Genomic DNA, 20,422 nt, shown 5'->3' on the forward strand with positions numbered 1-20,422 from the left:
ACACACACACACACACACACACACACACGTGCACCTTCTGTTCCTTGTAATACCCTTCTTTTGCTCCTAGAGACAAACCAGAAGAAGACGAAGTCTCCAAGGTATCTTTGTCATATAAAAGGGCTTCAAAACTGCATGCCTGGTTCATATAAAGCTAATCTACAAACACTTTAAGTGCTTGTTGTTTCAGACAAGACACTAAAAGCATGTGTGTGTTTAAGTCACAGAATCTGGCCAACCTTTTTAAGACTTGACTGTTTCAGTGTTAGAATAGGTAATGGCAAAAATGCAAACTGTACATATTTTACTCTATTCATTGAATAAAGTGACAGTGGGCCTGAGGGTGTGTTTTGCACACTTCTCACCACTCTGGGTGGTATTCCTAATGGTGCTAGCTGGGTCTCCCCCACCCCATCAGTCTCCAAAGCCGACAGTGCAGTGAAAGAGGCAGGCAGAGACATGCAGGCTTTTATCTGTTTCAAATCCTGCATCTTCAGAGGAGCTCAAATACAACATAATTCTGCTCCAGACAGGCTCTCTATTGTTAGGCTCTGCTCCTCAGGTCACACAAAGGAGATATCATCAGGAGATAGAGGCAGCCGCACCATTTTTCACGGGATCTTCTCCCAACTGGAATTCCAGCCCATCTCACATACGTATGTGTACAGTAGAGTTTTCTCATTCAGTTAAGAACACACACAAAATACATATGGCATCCAACAGTAAGACATTTGCAGATATATCAGGACCTTGGATTAAAAAAACATTCATTCTTGTCAGGATGGAAATGCTTCTGAAACATTACATTAGGTGACACTAAAAATCTCTATTGATACACATACTAAAGAATACTAACTACAGTAATTCATATTTTAATATGTGACTGAAATCATAAGGTATAATGTCAAAGGGTTCACTTGTAGTCACAAATCCAGTGGTTTATCTCCCATCTTCACGGTGTTTCTCACAGGAGAAAACAGACTTGAATGGGGAGAAAATGTTGGAATGATGCTCATTTAAATTTGTATTTTAGGCAACTGTTTACTGACACATCCTACCTAAAAATAAAGATATCTACTAAAAAAGTAGGTAGTTAAATGCACAATTCTAATTGATATACACATATTTATACACCGCAGGCAGAGGTCATGGATGGACAAAGAGGATACTATAAAGCATGAATGCAAACATACACTGGCTTCTATGCACAGAGCAGACATCTTCACACTCCTGCACAAATGAAGATATATCTCTCTTCTCCAGCAGGAGACTTTGGGAGCACTGACCATCCATTAGCATGTGAATGGGGAGTGAGTACTGTGAAGTGGTGCTGATCTGGAGGAGCTGTTGACTCAGTCAGAAGTGCGGAGGAGAGTGATGAGTGAACCTAGTGCACAGAGCCAGGTTGTAGAAACAGAGGGTGGGGGCTTGGGTAGCTGGTGGGCCAGAAGTCTTTAGAGACCAAACCAGGGGGTGTGGGGGAGGCCTCCAGTGAGTATCATCTGTTTTTCCTTGTTCTGCCCGAGGTGTGTTGGTGGCTGAGGCTCATTGCTGCTAAGAGGGAGGCCCGAGACTCCAGCTTTTACAGACCAGTCCCAACAGCTACAGTTGTCTTTAAACCAGCTGTAAAAAATGTGTTTAAAAACAAGAAGTGCTTTTAACTACAGAGTGCTGTTTGAAAAGTGTAATGACCCAGAATTATAATCTCTCTGCGTGTGCCCTACCATGTTTGAGCATGACAAGCTTAACCTTAAATCATATGTCAATGTTCTTGAGCTTTAAAAAATGTATTTCTTTTGCATGTTAGTGCACGATATATTTTATATTTCTATATAGCTGTTTCATACAGGCACATTTTATTGTACTAGTTGTTTAGTCTCACATCAAGCCAGCTGAGCGACATATTCCCTCCAGCGTATCCTGGGTCTTCCCCGGAACCTCCTCCCAGTGGGACATGCCCAGAACACCTCCCCAGGGAGGCGCTGAGGAGGCATCCGGTACAGATGCCCGAGCCACCTCAGCTGGCTCCTCTCGATGTGGAGGAGCAGCAGCTCTACTCCGAACTCCGGTGACCGAGCTCCTCACCCTATCTCTAAGGGAGCACCCGGCCACCCTGCGAAGGAAGCTCATTTCAGTCGCTTGTATCTATTCGATCATGACCCAAAGCTCATGACCATAGGTGAGAGTTGGAACATAGATTGACCAATAAATAGAGAGCTTCGCGTTTTGGCTCAGCTCCTTCACCACAATGGACTGGTACACCAACCGCATTACTGCTGCCGATGCACCGATCCATCTGTCAATCCCTCACTCATGAACAAGATCCCAAGATACCTAAACTCGTTCACCTGAAGCAGGATCTCTCCCCTGACCTGGAGATGGCAAGCCACCTTTTTCCAGTTGAGAACCATGGCCTCGGATTTGGAGGTGCTGATTCTCATCCCAGCCTCTTTGCACTCAGTTGCAAACCACCCCAGTTCACGCTGAAGGTCCTGGCTTGATGGAGCCAACAGGCCAACATCATCTGCAAAAAGCAGAGATGAAATCCTGTGGTCTCCGAATTGGACTCCCTCCGGCCCCTGGCTGCGCCTAGAAATTCTGTCCATAAAAACAGTGAACAGAACCAGTGACAAAGGACAGCCCTGCACTGGGAAGAGGTCTGACTTACTGCTGGCTGTGCGAACCGAGCTCCTGCTCTGGTTGTACAGAGACCGGATAGCCCTTAACAAAGACCCCGGACCCTATACTCCCAGAGCACCTCCCACAGAATGCCACAAAGGTGGGTTGAGGAGATCCTCAAAGTATTTCCACCGTCCGACAATATCCTCAGTCGAGGTCAGCAGCTCCCCACCTCTGAACTGCTCTTAGTCTGGACCGTCACCTAGGACCTGTTTGCCTTGGGAGACCCTGCTAGGCCCTGACAACAGAGCTCCTAAGATCATTCGGACACTCAAACACCTCCACCATGATAAGGTGAAGGTTCAGGGAGGTGTAATTAAGTATAATTCTACATTATTCTAATGTAACATCTTAAACAATATAGGTAATTGTAAGAAAATGTTATTGTATATCTGATGACACTGCTTCATTAGAGTCAAGGTTCAGAGCTTTATTGTACTATTGATGATCAGTGCGTCTAAAACCTGGTTTTTAGTTAAAGCATTTAGCAGCTAAAGAGGCATATATTTTTCCCATGCACCAGTGGACACCAGGTTGACATTGCATCTGCTATAGTTGTTAACAGGCTATAGTTGGTTAAATCATTAGCCCTGTTGGCAACTTCATATTGGCATAATATACCAAAACTGTGACTTTGGAGACAAAGTTCAGGACTGGCTGCTTAATACAGAGAAGCATTTAACATCTACATAGGCAGATATTTCTCATTAAGGCAGCTGCATCTTCATACAAAATGTTAATATTGAGCCACATCTGCTGTATGCATTAATAGGCAAGTAAGAGCTTTCCTGTATGTGAAAAGGACGAGCATTAGAAATACAACTGATACGGCTTCACACTGTAGGATGTGTAGCAGTGTACAGAGCAGGAAACTGGTTTTCACTGATAATACTGGCAGCAGCAGCTAACCTCTACAGCACTGATACCAGCTACTCTCTTGACCTCTGACCTCAGGAAAGATCATTTCACACTGTGGGCTGTCAGTCATACTGACTGCTAGTTAAATGTCCTGGCCTAGCAGGTGCAACTACTTTAGGGCCAGAATTGATCAAATCCTGTGTGAAGGTTAGTACAGTGAGGGTGTTAATTAGCATATGTATTTGGCAAGTTATTGAAAGAGTATGATGAATTTTGCACTTATTTTTGCAGTCACATACATACTGCACAGGGCAGCATGGTGGCTTACATAAGGGGCCTCACATCAAGAAGGTTCCTGATTTGAAACCCATCAGGGGCCTTTCTGTGTGGAGTCTGCATGTTCTCCCTGTGCTTGTGTGGGTTTTCTCCAGGTACTCTGGTTTCCTCCCACAGTCCAAAAACATGTATGTCAGGTTGATTGGTGACTCTAAATTGCCCATAGGAGTGACTGTGAGTGTGTGAGGTTGTTTGTCTCTATGTGGCCCTGTGATGGACTGGGGACCTGTCCAGGGTGGACCCCTGCCTTTCACCCAAAGAGAGCTGGGATAGGCTGCAGCTGATCCCTGGGACCCTGGTTAAGGAAGAAGCAGTTATAGATAATGAATGAATGAACATATTGTACACTGAATGATAATGAAATCACCCTGATTGTTAAGTATCACATTGTACACTTGTACACTTAATGTTTATTAGCATGTATAAACTGTGTTTTTGGCAGGTGGAGAAGCAGAGAGCAGATCTAAGCAGAGAACTGGATGATCTTACTGACAGACTAGAGGAAGCAGGAGGGGTCACTGCCTCGCAGGTACAATATGTAGAGATACACACAAACAGATTGTACAAAACCATTTTTTAAATATGTTCAGTGATAGATTTCTAGTTGTTTAAGTTGTTCAAATTGTCTACTTTGTAAGCTAAATCATATTATCTGTACCCATATGTGTATGAGAATTGGTTTTGGTCACTGTAACTATTTCTGTATACTTGCATTAAATGTATTATAGGCAATGGGGGACAAAATGCACAGCCCTCATTATGTGGTAAATGAGCTGAGGCTCATACAAAGCTTCATTTTTCCCACTAAGCTCAATCTGCTCAATCCTTCTTAAGAACATGAAAATCCTCATCTTGGAAATATTTTCTTTAAAATGTCAGTCAGTCATATACTAACACTCATACTCACTTTCATCAGGCTTTTAAAGTGTTTAAAAGAAAGAAATTGGTGTTAGTGGTAATTGACACCTGATTTGGTCTTTGTTTTTTTCTGCTGTAAAGACATAGAGAAACACTGATTTCCTCAGTGGTAGCAGAATAGATTACATCTATGTTCTCTGTATTCATTTGGGTTAAAGTGGGCTGGCCAGGACACACAGGGTTCACTTATAAACAACCCTTAATTTAGCACAGCAGTAACGTCTACATTAAAATTGAATATTTGCTGATGTGAAATTGTAAATATGTATTTTTTTAATGTGCTTTCCCTTCCTGCGTTCTGTTGACACATTACAGTGTCTGTCAGGGCATGAACAGTAAAATTAGACTGTTTACAGCACACCTGGTAATCCCTTTATACAATACTGTGGAAATAACAATAATGCAATCATGATGTTCAGCAAAATGTCATTCTAGTAATTGACTGCACTGCATCTAAATAATATCTAGACAAATGTCTTCAGTGTTAGTGTGTGAAGGAATGAGAAGCTTTGCAATCACTTTTCAGCACTTTCATCATCCTGTTGAGTGCACAGTCATCAATGAGGCCGCAGCATTAGAGTTCTGCAGCTGCAGGGCTGCACAGAACCATCAAACTGTGGATAGGAGAGGTTCATTTGGAAATGGATCACATGTCTGAGTTATAAAAATTATCCTAAGTGTGCCTTACAGTAAGTTGGGATGATCCAAGGCACAGCCATAATGGTAATCACACTGCTCTGTCTTAAATCTATTGACATAGAGTCTGTGTGTGTTCAACAGATGGAGCTGAATAAGAAACGGGAGGCCGAGCTGCAGCGTCTGAGGAGAGACCTGGAGGAGTCCTCTGTCCAGTCTGAAGCTCTGGCTGTGTCTCTGAGGAAACGGCATGGTGATGCCATAGCAGAGCTGAGTGAGCAGTGTGAGGCTCTGCAGCGAGCCAGAGCCAAACTGGAGAAGGAGAAACAGAACCTGAGGATGGAGGTGGATGAGCTGACTGCTTCACTGGACAGTCTGCAGAAAGCCAAGGTCAGCGTGTGCATCTGCTCTCACTGCAGACAGTGTGTGTAATTTCTAACAAGCCAACAACACAGGGTTTTATGATCTGTGACATAATGTGTGCTGGTGTTTTTCTGTTGTGTTGCAGACATCTTCAGACAGCCACATAAAGAAGCTGGAGGAGCAGCTGTCTGAAGCCAACAGGAGAGGAGATGATCTGCAGAAGACACTCACTGAGCTCAGTGTGGCCAAGAACAGACTCACAGGTAGACTGGTACTAATTCAATATGAATTGTAACCAATATTCTGTGAAATTTACTGTATATTATATGCAGTAATGAGATTGTATTTGTTCAAGTCATACAATTAATTTTCTTTTTTCTCACAAAGCTTAGTTTAAGATGTTGCTTATTTAATCAGATACTAGCACTTATCATGACTAGTAAATGGACTTTCACAGACCATATAAACCAGTAGAGTGGTCCTTACACAGAAAACATGACTTTGACCTTGTCTCCAATGGCAAGAAAATCACTTTATTCAACACAACAGACGCAGATATGACAGTAAATTACTGGAAGGTGAGTCACTGCAAAGTCCTTGCTGTTTTCTACTGTTTATCTTTCTCACCTACAGTATATGATGTAATTCACAACAGCTGTTGTAACCAAACAGATAATTACACATATAACACAAAGCAAAAAACTGCTTCAAAAAGCTGCATTCTCGTAATAATAAGTTGTTTACCCTGTCAGCTGATAACGCAGACGTGAGTCGACAGATGGAGGAGGCAGAGAACAGAGCCAGTCAGCTAAACCGCTCCAAAACTCTGCTCCAAGCACAACTGGAGGAATTGAAGAAGCAACTGGATGAAGAGATCAAGGTTGGTGTGTTGAACTTTTGAAATGTCAAATATGAATATAATAATTCTGTACCTGAATAAATGCAAGTCTGTTATGTGTGTTATTCCACTTGAAGTCGTAAATCCACATGTGTGTCTGGTACTGTTGCCAGTGTAAACAGGCGGTCAGCGGTAGTCTGAGCTCAGTGCGGCAGGAGTGCGAGGTTCTGAAGGAACAGCTGGAGGAGGAGCAGGAGAGTAAGCAGGAGCTGCAGCGCATCATCTCTAAGCTCAACAGTGAGGTGACACACTGGAGGTCCAAACATGAGTCCGACACCATCCAGCATGCCGACGAGCTGGAGGACACCAAGTATGTGGTGTTGACACTGGCAGTCAGTCACCAGTCATGTAATACTTTGAGTGTGTCTCAGTTCTTTAAATAATGTGTGTGCCACAGAAAGAAGCTTGCAACCAGGCTCCAGGAGGCTGAGGAGGCTGTGGAAGCCACCCAAGCTAAGTGTTCCTCACTGGAGAAAACCAAACAGAGGCTGCAGGGAGAGGTGGAGGAGCTCTGCATGGACCTGGAGAAGGTAGAGCAGGAGACTTATTGTATTAGTGTTGCAGCACCCAGGTCTTTGTTGTTGTTTCCTCTGAACATATGTGTCCTGTCCCAGGCCAGCAGCTGTGGTCAGGCTCTGGATAAGAAGCAGCGGATCCTAGAAAAGCAGCTCACTGACTGGAAACAGAAGTGTGAGGAGCTGGTGGCCGAGGTGGAGAACTGCCAAAAGGAGAGCAGGCAACATGCCAGTGAGCTCTTCAAACTCAAGACAGCTCACGAAGAGTCTTTGGAGCAGTTGGAAGCTCTACGCAGGGAGAACAAGACGTATCAGGGTATGATGATTAACATGTGGAAGACAGCTGATGCCTCAAGCAGGTTTTTAGGATAGTTTTACATTTTGGGAAATGTGCCTATGTACAGTACTTTCCTGCCAAGAGACAGACAAGAAGATTGATGTGCTAGGCTAGGCTAACAGCATCCATGCTTCAGCTTCATACATAATGCACACACATGAGTAATATCAATGCTCTCATCTTGCTAAAACTATAAGACCCTCAGTCTTAGCTAATAAATTGTAGTTAGTAGTGGCTACTAGTTTTGTTCAGATCAGTGAGTTATTTCTTTGTGTTACAGAGGAGATAGCTGACCTTACAGACCAGCTGTCAGATGGAGGAAAGAGTGTCCATGAGCTCCAGAAAGCAAAGAAGAAGATTGAGATGGAGAAGGAAGAGTTACAGGCTTCACTGGAGGAATCTGAGGCTGCTTTGGAGGTACACGCTGTCTATCTATCAGCTGGTAATATTAGTGTACTGATGCTTATGGGGGTCAAACATGCTGTATGGTCAGCCTATGCAATTATAGGATATTATAAAATATTTAAAAAAAAGATATTCTATACAGGCAAAGCAATGAACATACCTGAGAAGCACCAAATGATCAGCTGGTAAACCAGTGGTGCATTCAGTAGCTAAGGACACATTTAGGATACGATAAACAGTGGGTACGGAAAGTATTCAGACCCCTTTAAATTTTTCACTCTTTGTGTCATTGCAGCCATTTGCCAAAATCAAAAAAGTTCATTTTATTTCTCATTAATGTACACTCAGCACCCCATCTTGACAGAAAAAAACAGAAATGTAGACATTTTTGCAAATTTATTAAAAAAGAAAAACTGAAATATCACATGGTCATAAGTATTCAGACCCTGTGCTCAGTATTGAGTAGAAGCACCTTTTGAGCTAGTACAGCCGTGAGTCTTCTTGGGAATGATGCAACAGGTTTTTCACACCTGGATTTGGGGATCCTCTGCCATTCTTCCTTGCAGATCCTCTCCAGTTCTGTCAGGTTGGATGGTGAACGTTGGTGGACAGCCATTTTCAGGTCTCTCCAGAGATGCTCAATTGGGTTTAGGTCAGGGCTCTGGCTGGGCCAGTCAAGAACGGTCACAGAGTTGTTCCGAAGCCACTCCTTTGTTTTTTTAGCTGTGTGCTTAGGGTCATTGTCCTGTTGAAAGGTGAACCTTCGGCCCAGTCTGAGGTCCTGAGCACTCTGGAAGAGGTTTTCTTCCAGGATATCTCTGTACTTGGCCACATTCATCTTTCCTTCAATTGCAACCAGTCGTCCTGTCCCTGCAGCTGAAAAACACCCCCACAACATGATGCTCCCACCACCATGTTTCACTGTAGGGATTGTATTGGGCAGGTGATGAGCAGTGCCTGGTTTTCTCCACACATACCGCTTAGAATTAACGCCAAAAAGTTCAATCTTGGCCTCATCAGACCAGAGAATCTTATTTCTCATAGTCTGGGAGTCCTTCATGTGTCTTTTGGCAAACTCTATGCAGGCTTTCATGTGTCTTGCACTGAGGAGAGGCTTCCGTCGGGCCACTCTGCCATAAAGCCCCGACTGGTGGAGGGCTGCAGTGATAGTTGACTTTGTGGAACTTTCTCCCATCTCCCTACTGCATCTCTGGAGCTCAGCCACAGTGATCTTTGGGTTCTTCTTTACCTCTCTCACCAAGGCTCTTCTCCCACGATTGCTCAGTTTGGCTGGACGGCCAGGTCTAGGAAGAGTTCTGGTCGTCCCAAACTTTTTCCATTTGAGGATTATGGAGGCCACTGTGCTCTTAGGAACCTTGAGTGCTGCAGATATTCTTTTGTAACCTTGGCCAGATCTGTGCCTTGCCACAATTCTGTCTCTGAGCTCCTTGGGCAGTTCCTTCGACCTCATGATTCTCATTTGCTCTGACATGCACTGTGAGCTGTAAGGTCTTATATAGACAGGTGTGTGCCTTTCCTAATCAAGTCCAATCAGTTTAATTAAACACAGCTGGACTCCAATGAAGGAGCAGAACCATCTCAAGGAGGATCAGAAGAAATGGACAGCATGTGAGTTAAATATGAGTGTCACTGCAAAGGGTCTGAATACTTATGACCATGTGATATTTCAGTTTTTCTTTTTTAATAAATTTGCAAAAATGTCTACATTTCTGTTTTTTTCTGTCAAGATGGGGTGCTGAGTGTACATTAATGAGAAATAAAATGAACTTTTTTGATTTTGGCAAATGGCTGCAATGACTCAAAGAGTGAAAAATTTAAAGGGGTCTGAATACTTTCCGTACCCACTGTAATTTAGAGCGAGCCAAGCAGGGCTAAAAGGAGAGTGGAAGTGTGACACCTATTTATTAGGTGGGCACACACACTACTTTAAAAGAAAACTAATGTTTCTCTGTATGTACATAGAGATAATGTATGAAAAAAATGTAGATAGAGAGAAGAAGTCTGATGGTTTTATAAATGACAAGAAAGAGTAACTTAGATACTGGGGATGAAATAGGCAAGGCAAGTTTATTTATATAGCACAGTTCATACACAGAGTAATTCAAAGTGATTTACAGAAATAAAAGACAAGTTAAAAATACATAAGCAAGAATAAAAATAAAAAGGCATGCCACCACTTTGTCACCATATTTGCCCCTTATGATATCGACTATCGGACCACGCTGACCCATATTTGTGGGTCTTCTACTTTCAGTTTGTCCCATCCCTGATGGACTAAAAGTACCTCAACACAGACTATCTACGGAGACGATCCTGAGTCCCGGACTCTTACGTCTAGGATCGAGTAGACTACAGCTGGAGGTTCCAAACCACTTATTTAAGTCTACAGCTGTTTAGACCCGTATTCTAAGGATAACATTAAAGTGCCTGGGTTCCTAACCCCTGAGTCCCTGACCCAATTGGCCTTAGATCGAAGGTTCCTAACCTAATCAACTTAGAGTATTGACCGTGAGTCTGATTGTCTCCCCCAACTGGACAAAAGTAGTGACAAGACAGTTTTTTAAAAAAAAGAAAAAAATAAATAATAATAAAAAAGTTAAAAATTAATATTAGAGGAAACTGAGTGCAGATAGATCGGTTTGGATAAAACATTGTCAGGTCTAGTCTGGTCATATGTCATATGCCACACTAAAAAGAAAGGTTTTTAGCTTGGACTTAAACATTGCCAGAGATGAGGCTTGTCTAACATCATCAGGAAGACTATTCCAGGTTTTAACTGCATACCATCATCATACCATCATTATACTTATGTATGTAAAACGTATTTTCCAGGCTGAGGAGACCAAAGTGGTGAGGCTGCAGCTGGAGTTGTCTCAGACTAAAGGAGATCTCGAGCGTGGACTACAGGAGAAGGAGGAAGAGACTGAAGCAGCCAGGTATCTCATCTGCCTTCATTGCAGTCGCACCTGCTACACTACTGACACTCTTTGATACTCTAATAGTTTTCATTCTGTCTCTCTTCCTTTACTTCCTCTACAAAGTCATAATACACTGTCTTTGGAGGTAAGACCTGCCTCTATCAACTGTTCCTCCTTTAAAAACCTGCTTAACTGTCTCTGCAATGACAGAAGCACTGTTCACCTTTATAATACCTCTATTCTCCATCCATTCATTCCTCTCTCATCTGTCAGAAAAAGCCATCAGAGAGCACTGGAGTCTCTTCAGGCCACACTGGATGTGGAGGTGAAAGGCAGAGCAGAGGGTCTGAAGCTGAAGAAGAAACTGGAGGCCGACATCAATGAGCTGGAGCTTCAGGTGGACCTGCTCACCAAGAACAATGCAGAGCTCACCAAAAACACCAAGAAGATGCAGCAGCAGATCAAGGTCTGATAACAGGATACAATGTTTTTCTTTCCTGTGTACAACAGTGTGAGATTTATAACACAATTGTGTTTCTCTGTGTCAGGAGCTGCAGGTTCAGCTGGAGGAGGAGGTACGGAGCCACGAACAGTGCAGGGAAGAGCAGGCAGCAGCGGAACGACGCTGCGTTCTATTGGTCACTGAGGGGGAGGAGACCCATGCAGCTTTAGAGAGTGCAGAAAGGGCTCGCAAGGCCATGGAGACTGAGCTGCAGGAGACCAACGACAAGTACAACGACCTCAACAACCAGGTATCACCTGATGTCTTTGTTTCAGTTTTGTTGTACCAAAGAAGCTCAAGTGCTGACTTAATCCTTCACACTCATTTCTCCTATGTTCAGATGCAGTCAGCTCTGAGTGGGAGGAGGAAGCTGGAGGTAGATCTCCAGACTCTACAACAAGAACACGAAGAGCTGCAGGGAGAGTTGAGGGGATCCACAGACAAGGCCAAGAAGGCCAGCTGTGAGGTGAAAGACCCACAAAGATCACTTGTATTTGCTTAAATATTGCAGCAGTAAAGATTTAGCACATATGCAAGCATGTGAAATAATGGTTTTTAAATGTAATTGTTTCAGTTGGCACGAGTGGGTGAGGAGCTGCGTCTGGAGCAGGAACATACGCTCCACTTGGAAAGAGTGAAGAAAGGTCTGGAGGCTCAGATCAAAGACATGAGCAGCAGGCTGGATGAGGCTGAGCAGATGGCTCTCAAAGGAGGCAAGAAGATCATCCAAAAGCTAGAGGGAAAGGTAAGAAGTCACAAACCTCAACCTCAATTAGATTACCATGATGTTTGATAGAAATATTCATATTCATGGTAATTTCATGGTGATGTAACCTTTCCTTTAGTACCACCATTACAGCAAAGATCCCACTTGTACATGAAAGGACAACAGATACTTTCATTTTCACTGAATTTCCGAAAGTTTTTTTTTCTTAAATATCTTTGTTTTCCCAAAAGGAAAACTAACAGTTGGCTACACAAGTCACAACGCAGTGTTAACACAGGAGCCCTGTTTAGTTGTACTTTTACTTTTATTACTACATAAACCATCACGATCAAATGTTCAATTCATCAAATTGCCACATACGAATTGAGACAAAATAAACCTGAGGGTCTGAACATGTCATACCCATGTTTTATGATGGCACAGTCATCTTTTATCTACCATGTTAAAGATGTCATCCAGGCTTTTTCACTTGTGCTTGGAGAACACAGTGTTTCTACAGTCTGGTACAAGCTGGTAGCAGGAGTTTGAATGATGATGGCATTTTTCATGTGAAGTGTCTAATGAGAATCGTAATACAGACCTCTGAAATTTTACACCCCTTTGATGTGTAGTGTAAAGTGGAATATCTCACCCTGCAGGCAGATCTAATTGATGCAGCACTCAGGTGTGAATAAAAGAATATGGAGTAGGGTGCTGCTGGAAAAATAAATGTATAGAAATGTAAAGTTTTCTTTCCACACAGTCAGTTGCGGTTACAGAGTGGTGTGTGTCTGCACAGGTGAAGGAGTTGGAGCTGGAGCTGGACTCGGAGCAGAAGCGACATGCTGAGACGGTGAAGACGCTGCGGAAGAACGAGCGCCGGCTGAAGGAGCTGCTGTTTCAGTCAGAGGAGGACCAGAAGAACCAGCAGAGGATGCAGGAGTTGGTGGAGAGACTGCAGAACAAGATGAGGGCCTATAAGAGACAAGTGGAAGAGGCTGTACGTCACTGTCCCCTGCTGCTCCAAAACCATTTCACAAACAGTACATAATCACTCAACATTACTGCTGGCAGTCTTGATCTCATACACCAACTGCTGTTATTCCAGGAGGAGCAAGCTAACATGAACCTGGCGAAGTACAGAAAGACCGCTCACGAGCTGGATGATGCTGAGGAGCGAGCCGACATCGCCGAGTCGGCCCTCACCAAGATCAGGACCAAGAACAGAGGCAGCTTTGGCAAAGGATACTCCTCTGTAAGTAACCTGGTCTTCTATACCTTCTATAATGGTTTGAACTACTAACAGTTATGAGTGAAAACAGACAACGTATGAGTTCGCAAATAACAAACCCCTAACATTCTCCACAAACGCCTGAAGTGTTTGGATGACAAACAGGAGTCAAACTTCTCTCCTGAGAAGAGCGGTTTAATGTGTGGTGTGTCTTTGAATGTCTTCCAGGGATACAGTACTCCATACCCCGGCCTGGTCAGGTCAGCCAGCTCAGTGGGCTCAGAGGGCAGAGGGGAGAAGATCCTCAATGATGACACAGAGTCTGTCAGCTCCCTCATCCCCACCTATCTCAACTCTCTCAAGAAGCTTATGATCGATTAGAACAGCTAGAACTTCATCGCTCACAGCATTTCAGAGTCCAGCTCCGACACCTTCCACAGCAGGTTTAACATCACCCTTACTCTTAAGGAGATTAAACGCTATGACCTTTGAAACATCAGGGAGGCTGAAACTGCAGTTTCATAACACATTCATATACATTCACATTCACATGTCATAAACAAACCAAACACTGTGTCACCTGTTTGTGTACACTACCAGCCAAAAGTTTGAACACACCTTTACCTTCAATTCAATGAGAACGTGTGTCTAAACTTTTACGTTACATTCCTGTTGGATTTTTCTAAACTGTACCCACTATTTCTGCTGACTTTTCCAAACCGTAATGACTGCACTCTGTAAGATCACTGTAATAACACACTCCAGCTTTAACCCAACACACTTTTGTGTCTACTTCATAATGTAAAAACAGATTGAATATAGAAAACTGTACTGTATGTCTTCTAAAATGCTACTCTAGTGAAGGGTAACACTTTATTACAATGACTAGTTATAAGTCATTTATAAGCCAAGAGTTGATTAGGATCATTTCATTTACATTTGTTCATCTGTTGCTAGTATTTACTGTGCTTTCTGAAGCATATACCTGTTAGCATTTCTGTTGTCTCTACTCATAATATAAATAATGAGAGAAGTTAGTTATAAAACTATTTATTCACAATTGCCTTAATTAAATTAACAATAGAGAAATGAAACTTGCAGTTAGCATCTCTCCATTAGCTAGTTAGTTGTTTTTAGCAGCTGCTACAAACTGGAGGGAATAGGTAATATCAAATAAATATCCATCCATTATCTATACAAGTTATGGGGGGCTAAAGATAATTCCAGCTGCCATTGGACAGCTTGCCAGTCCATCACAAGACCAACATATAGAGACAAATGTTCACATTTAGACCTACGGCCAATTAAGATCATGTTTGTGTTGAGCCAGGTAAATCCTTAAAAACACATTTCCTCAGTTTGGCTGTTTAGCTGTCCAGTCTTTTCCTCTCGTGAAGTGGCCTCAAGCGTGTGGGAATCTGGAAACATCAGATTGCTGTATGTTTAATATATGTATATTTCCACCATCTATTCAATCACTGCTATAGCAGGATTTCCACAAAGCTCCATTTTCCCAGTATACACAGTACAACAGTAAGTTGTTGGTGTCAGATTTATGTACTCTGGAGGCCAGTTTGGAAAAATATCATTTTAGTCTGGACATACAGCCGAGGGGGGCCTTAGTAGTAGTATACCCAAGTCACATGCACTATAAGTTATATGGTTTATATATGACTTAGGACCAAGCATTATTATAAAGAGTTACCCAGGACAATACGCAAAAAGCTGCCATGAATAAATGGGTTATTTTAAATCAATAATATGAAATGCAATGTCTGTATTTTCTGTAAACTGATAAAGCCCAGTGAATATCTGTCTAACCCTTTAACCACATCTTTAATATCAGTATCAAAATGTAACAAGGCTTTTCTGAACTCTGTTATTGTTGAATATGAAAGTGTTTGAGGAAATAAAAAACTTTTTTCATTGATTACATATTCTCTTTTTTAATTTTGTCATCATACAAAAACATTAAATAGAAAGCAAAGACAAACTGCAGAGTAAGTGGTTTGACATATGATAGATTTATTTTTTTTATTATTCTATTAATGTAAAACATTGTTTAGCTGTTAATATACAAAACTAAGCAGTAATATGGGCAAGACGTAGTATTTTGTACAGTATTTAACTTCTGCGGGCAGCAGCAGCACTAAATTCAACTGTTAGTGAGACACTACCATTTACTATAGTTTACATCAACTGTCTCCTAACATAACCAAAACACTGACTTCTATTCTAAGTTTTCCTTACACTGCTTTTATCAACAGCAAACTACAATATATTTTTTAAAGAATCAGTAGGTTGTAAAGTGTAATTGGCTTATTTTAACTGTAATTAGAATTAGATAAAGCACAAATGCAGCTCTTCTTTCTAGAGAACCATTTGTTTCCCTTCAGGGATCAATGAGTGCAGCCAGATTTGTGATGTTAGTCTTCAGACTAAGCTTTGGCTATACTCCAGCTCAGCAGGTGGCCATGCTTTGAATTCATCAGTATGTTCAAACTGGGTGTGTTGGCCTCTAAAAGAGCAGTACTTGGTATCTAGTTGGTTTGGTGGAGTAACCTCTTATTACTACTTTTCCAAACACAAAAATCAGAAATGTAAGGAATGGATTAAACAATGTGCTTGTCAGATCTGATGTTGGCTACAAACATTAGCACAGTAAGGTTAGTATGGCTAACTATCTTAGTACCTGCAGCAGCAACAGAGCATTGTTTCCAAAGTCAAGGGCCATGTCACTGTTGGTAAAAAATGACAGACTATGTTGGAAAAATGCCTGTTCAGGAATGAAACATCCAATGCATGGGAGTTAACTGCATTACAGACAATAACTACATTATGGGTCAGCAACCCATGTTCCTCAAGCACCACTGTCCTGCTTGTTTTACAACTATCCCTGTCCTACTCACTGCTGATTACCTGGATCAGGTGTGTTCAGCCAATCAGAAGCTGGAAGATCAGAACATCTCAGATGAGGGTGAAATGGGGGAAGACATAGTGAAGGTTTTGTTATTCTCTTCTGCTGCAGAGAAATTGTGTCAGTGGAAACACCGCATGCTTTGTTTTGAGCTAATGATGGATGTTCTTGTTGGGGGGGGGCGTTGCTGCTGGACAGTGGTTCCCCCACAGACACGAATCCTGCCAAGTTGCCAACTCCACACCAGTCTGAGAAACAAATGCAAATCTCATGCTGCAGACATAAAATATAAAAACAACTGGATCAAAATCAATTATAGAGCACCAGGAAAATGTGACTTCTGTTTACAGTCATTGCCCAACTTGCCAATGTCAGTCTGAACCTTTAACATCTAGACCAGAAGATCAGGTCCTGGTCTGTACTGATCCACATCAATCTCTCTGTGGAACAAACAGTGAATCCATAATGAACCTGTCCCTTTGCCTCATGTGTCTTTTTCCCTCTTCTTCCGTGTCTGTCTGTCTTGTTAAGTTTATTACCTGCAGGTGTGCCTGAGGAGAGGCTGTGGAGTCCCATTACACATCCCATCCATAAAAGCCCCGGTTTTCTCCAGTCACGTCGCCAGTTTGTCTAGCCTACCTTCCTGGTAGTTCTTCGCTCTCTATCTTTGAGAAAACCAAATTAATACTTACCTTCTCTCTACTCTGCAGGTTGCATTCTCCTCCACTGTTTCCTCACCTTCTCTTCTGCATCTCCAGCCTAGTGGAGACTTGTGCACACCTGCTACCAGCGTCCTGTTGTCGCCTATCATCTCTGGTCACCAGCGGACTGCCGCCTACTCGGACACAAGAGCTCCTAGACACTTTTCGTCTCCAGCATTAATAAATAAAGAACTGTTAAAATAAAGTCTTGCAAACTGTGATCTGCATTTGGGCCCTCCTACTTCACTGACACATAACAGAACCTGAAGCGTCACCTGGTTCTGGTTCATTTCTGGATTTTATGGCCACAGACAGTTCTTTTGAAACAAACACAGTTTTTACTTTTGTGAACACGTTTCAGGGATGTCAAAATTTAACAGTTTATTTTTTTAATTACATGACCCAAAGGCCACACGTAAGTTATTTAATTGTTAAGGTACTAACTGGTGAGAAATGCTAGAAAAATTGGTAAAGGATACATGAAACAGCAGCTAAATGCTCACAAACTGTTAGACTTCAATGCTTCTGGAAACTAGACCTGTTTTCTGAAATTCACCCAGTTTAGTTGGTGTAACCTGTTTCTGAAGTGACTTTCTTTACCGTATGGCCGCTCACAGAGGGAAGTGGAAACTATGAGACATTTAAATGAATTCTCGTGAGAATTTGTGTTTCTGACAGATATTTTTACTATGATCAGTTCATCAGTGGTGACAGACTTTCTAATTGTGTAATTTTCATAGGCATCATTATTAACGTTAATGAATACCAACAGAAGCAACATGGGCTCAACTGTTAAAAAGCTATACATCACAAATTATGTTTTTTTGGGGGGTGGCAGTTTTTCTTATGTGTCCGTTTTTCTGTATGTAGCCTCTGTGTGATGTGTCTGTATAAAGGTGTGACAATAACTCACAATATGTGCTTAGTCCTAGAAGACCTTCCTGGTACAATCCTGTGCAAATATAGCCAAGATGTTTGGTGCAGGGGCTGCAGTAGCTTCAATATCTCCAGCACAGCAACAGGATGTGAAGGAGGAGCGGTGCAGGAGCAGGCACAAAGTGATGGGGTGAGCAGCAGCAGGACGACGACAGTGTAGCTGAAGCAGTAAGCACTGAGCAGCTTTGTGTTTAACACAGGGAGGGTGCAGGGAAATAGTGTGTGTGCCATACTATAATGATGACGATGAAAATGAAAATAATGAATTCAATGAAGCACACTAGCACACTAACAAGCACTTCATTGGTTTAATTGCGCGATCACATTACAAAGATGTATTATTCCTCTCTGAACATTAATATAAAACAAAATTATGATCTATTAACTGAAACCCTTAAGCGATATTCTTCATCAACATTTGGATACTTAAAACCTGTATGGACTGAATAGTTAGTATCAAATAAAATACTCCATGCATTCATTGATCTGATCAGCAGGGAGTCAGTCAAGAGAGAGTGAGTACACAGGTCCATTTGCCCATGGCGTTTTCTACTCAGCTTGAATGGTGTCAAACATGCCAAAGGCATTTTTTTGTCCCGTTTCAGCCCTGCAGCCACTCCTCAGGCATCTTGCCTCTGGGTCAGTGTGTCTGTGTTAAAGTGTGCACATTCAGAGCAGTGAGACAGCACTGAGATCAGATCTCTATGTCCACTGGCCTGATTTCTCCAGTCTTATTCTCCCTCACCCACAGCTCTCTGTCTCTGGCTGGATCCACACACTGCAGGAGCTGGTCCACCGGCTCCATTGTCTGCAAAGAGAAAAACCTGCAGTCAGTTTCCATGTCTCAGAGGCAATAAGTTATGTTTACATCACTCTGATGTAGATCTTTGGTTCCCTCTGCTGGAACCAATGAGAAAAGTTCAATTGTTTTAGTGAAAAGTATACATTAAAGCACAGTCTATATTGAAAGTAACAACCATGGTGAAGTGTAAAATAGTGCACAATAAAAAAAATGTGTTTAGCCAATGCAGTTACTTTTACATTTACATCTCTCTAACATCACTGCGACATACAAACACTCTCTCAGTGGTTTGAACTTTACCTACAGCAATACATTAAGTTTAATGGTACGTGTCATTATTTTATCCTACAGACAACAAGAAAGTAAACCTGCTAGGTCAAAACCTTACATAACCCTGCCAGACCTAGCTGTGCATCACTATTTAGTACAGTACAGTAAGTAGAAATAAATGCGATGTCATTGTCGTGTTTGTATTGTGTCCAAATGAATTCTATTATAAACTACATGGATCTTATTTAATGAAGTTTGTAACAGCCTTACCTTCAGTTACTGTGCACACAGTAACTGAGCAGCCAGTGTTGTACTTACACTTTGATTGAACATGTCTGTCTCATGCCGAAGGGTGGTGTACTGGCAGAGATGCTGTCTGATCATCTCCACCCGCTCCACCTCCAGTCGCTCCAGCTCCTGAGAAGAAGAGCAGGTTATTATTATACTCTGACTGCATTGTTGCACATCTGGATATTTATAGAAGACTGTCAACTGACCAAAACCAAATGTTTTTCTACATTCCTTTAAATATAATACATAAATCCTTTGTTGGAATGACAGGAATGACTGAATATATGCAGATACTGTAAATATATTATTAGGTATTATATTGTGAGTTAACAGTTGAATGGATTTACTACTAAGAGTGACTACATAATAAAATTGCATTTCATGCCTATCTTCTCTCATGTATTTTATTCTTTCATTCTTATTATTTAATGTTCCTTATTCTGATTCTGATTAATTCACCCATTAATAATGACAGAATTTGGATACTTCATGGGGACAAACACATTCATTTTTAAGTGGTTTTAATAGGAAACCATCCATCCATCCATCCATCCATCATCTATACCCCCTTAGTCCTAACCAGGGTCACAGGGATCTGCTAGAGCCTATCCCAGCTCTCTTTGGGTGAAAGGCAGGGGTCCACCCTGGACAGGTCACCAGTCGCAACCCACCCCTACACTCTTTATTTTTTGTTCAAATAAAGGGTTGCTAAGGGGTCACTTTTATAGTGGTATAAAATATGAAACTGACTCTTCAATTTTTTGCTGAGAAAATCCATAATTTACCTGTTACAAATGATAGAATTAAGCTACTTATAATGACGTTAAGAGGATAATTAATAGATGAATTAAATTAGACTTACGAGTTTACACCATTTACACGACAGCACAGCTTCCTCTTATACATCCAAATTACACATACTTAAACACATGGTTTATTACCAGACTTGTGGTGACCATCTCCTCAAACCATTTGGACTGGGACTGGTTATAAAGGTCGACACAGCGCATCAGATCGTCTCCTGTTACAAATTAAAAAGAAGAAAGGGGTCAGGGAGTTTTTATTTATTTATACATATGAACTAAAGGGGCTAGAACAGCACTGAGACCTGACTGTGCCAGCTCATTTTGCTTCTGTGCAGAGCCAAATACAGCTAGTAACCATAATGTCCAGTAGATGGCG

The 20,422-nt window shown here is 41.9% G+C and overlaps 2 protein-coding genes across 5 annotated transcripts in view; one reads left to right on the forward strand and one right to left on the reverse strand.

The window, feature by feature from the left end:
• Window positions 1-15,205, forward strand: part of LOC113135305 (myosin-16) — a 47,701-nt gene extending 32,496 nt beyond the window's left edge. For all 3 annotated transcript variants that reach the window (XM_026315219.1, XM_026315218.1, XM_026315220.1), the window contains 16 exons: window positions 4,316-4,402; window positions 5,572-5,817; window positions 5,936-6,053; window positions 6,543-6,670; window positions 6,802-6,998; window positions 7,086-7,218; window positions 7,303-7,519; window positions 7,821-7,957; window positions 10,799-10,902; window positions 11,158-11,350; window positions 11,433-11,636; window positions 11,727-11,852; window positions 11,961-12,131; window positions 12,892-13,092; window positions 13,201-13,347; window positions 13,552-15,205. In XM_026315219.1, coding sequence (XP_026171004.1) covers window positions 4,316-4,402; window positions 5,572-5,817; window positions 5,936-6,053; window positions 6,543-6,670; window positions 6,802-6,998; window positions 7,086-7,218; window positions 7,303-7,519; window positions 7,821-7,957; window positions 10,799-10,902; window positions 11,158-11,350; window positions 11,433-11,636; window positions 11,727-11,852; window positions 11,961-12,131; window positions 12,892-13,092; window positions 13,201-13,347; window positions 13,552-13,704 — 2,562 coding nt within the window. In that variant the 3' untranslated portion in view covers window positions 13,705-15,205. The remainder of the gene's footprint in view (window positions 1-4,315; window positions 4,403-5,571; window positions 5,818-5,935; window positions 6,054-6,542; window positions 6,671-6,801; window positions 6,999-7,085; window positions 7,219-7,302; window positions 7,520-7,820; window positions 7,958-10,798; window positions 10,903-11,157; window positions 11,351-11,432; window positions 11,637-11,726; window positions 11,853-11,960; window positions 12,132-12,891; window positions 13,093-13,200; window positions 13,348-13,551) is intronic.
• A 2,966-nt stretch (window positions 15,206-18,171) lies between these two features.
• gas7b (growth arrest-specific 7b) overlaps window positions 18,172-20,422 on the reverse strand; it is a 47,480-nt gene continuing 45,229 nt past the window's right edge. For both annotated transcript variants that reach the window (XM_026315221.2, XM_026315222.1), the window contains exons 12-14: window positions 20,182-20,261; window positions 19,268-19,366; window positions 18,172-18,685 (exon numbers count right to left, since the gene is read on the reverse strand). In XM_026315221.2, the coding sequence (XP_026171006.1) occupies window positions 18,572-18,685; window positions 19,268-19,366; window positions 20,182-20,261 (293 nt within the window). In that variant the 3' untranslated portion in view covers window positions 18,172-18,571. The remainder of the gene's footprint in view (window positions 18,686-19,267; window positions 19,367-20,181; window positions 20,262-20,422) is intronic.

Source organism: Mastacembelus armatus, chromosome 19 (assembly GCF_900324485.2).
Source record: "Mastacembelus armatus chromosome 19, fMasArm1.2, whole genome shotgun sequence".
Classification (NCBI taxonomy): domain Eukaryota; kingdom Metazoa; phylum Chordata; class Actinopteri; order Synbranchiformes; family Mastacembelidae; genus Mastacembelus; species Mastacembelus armatus.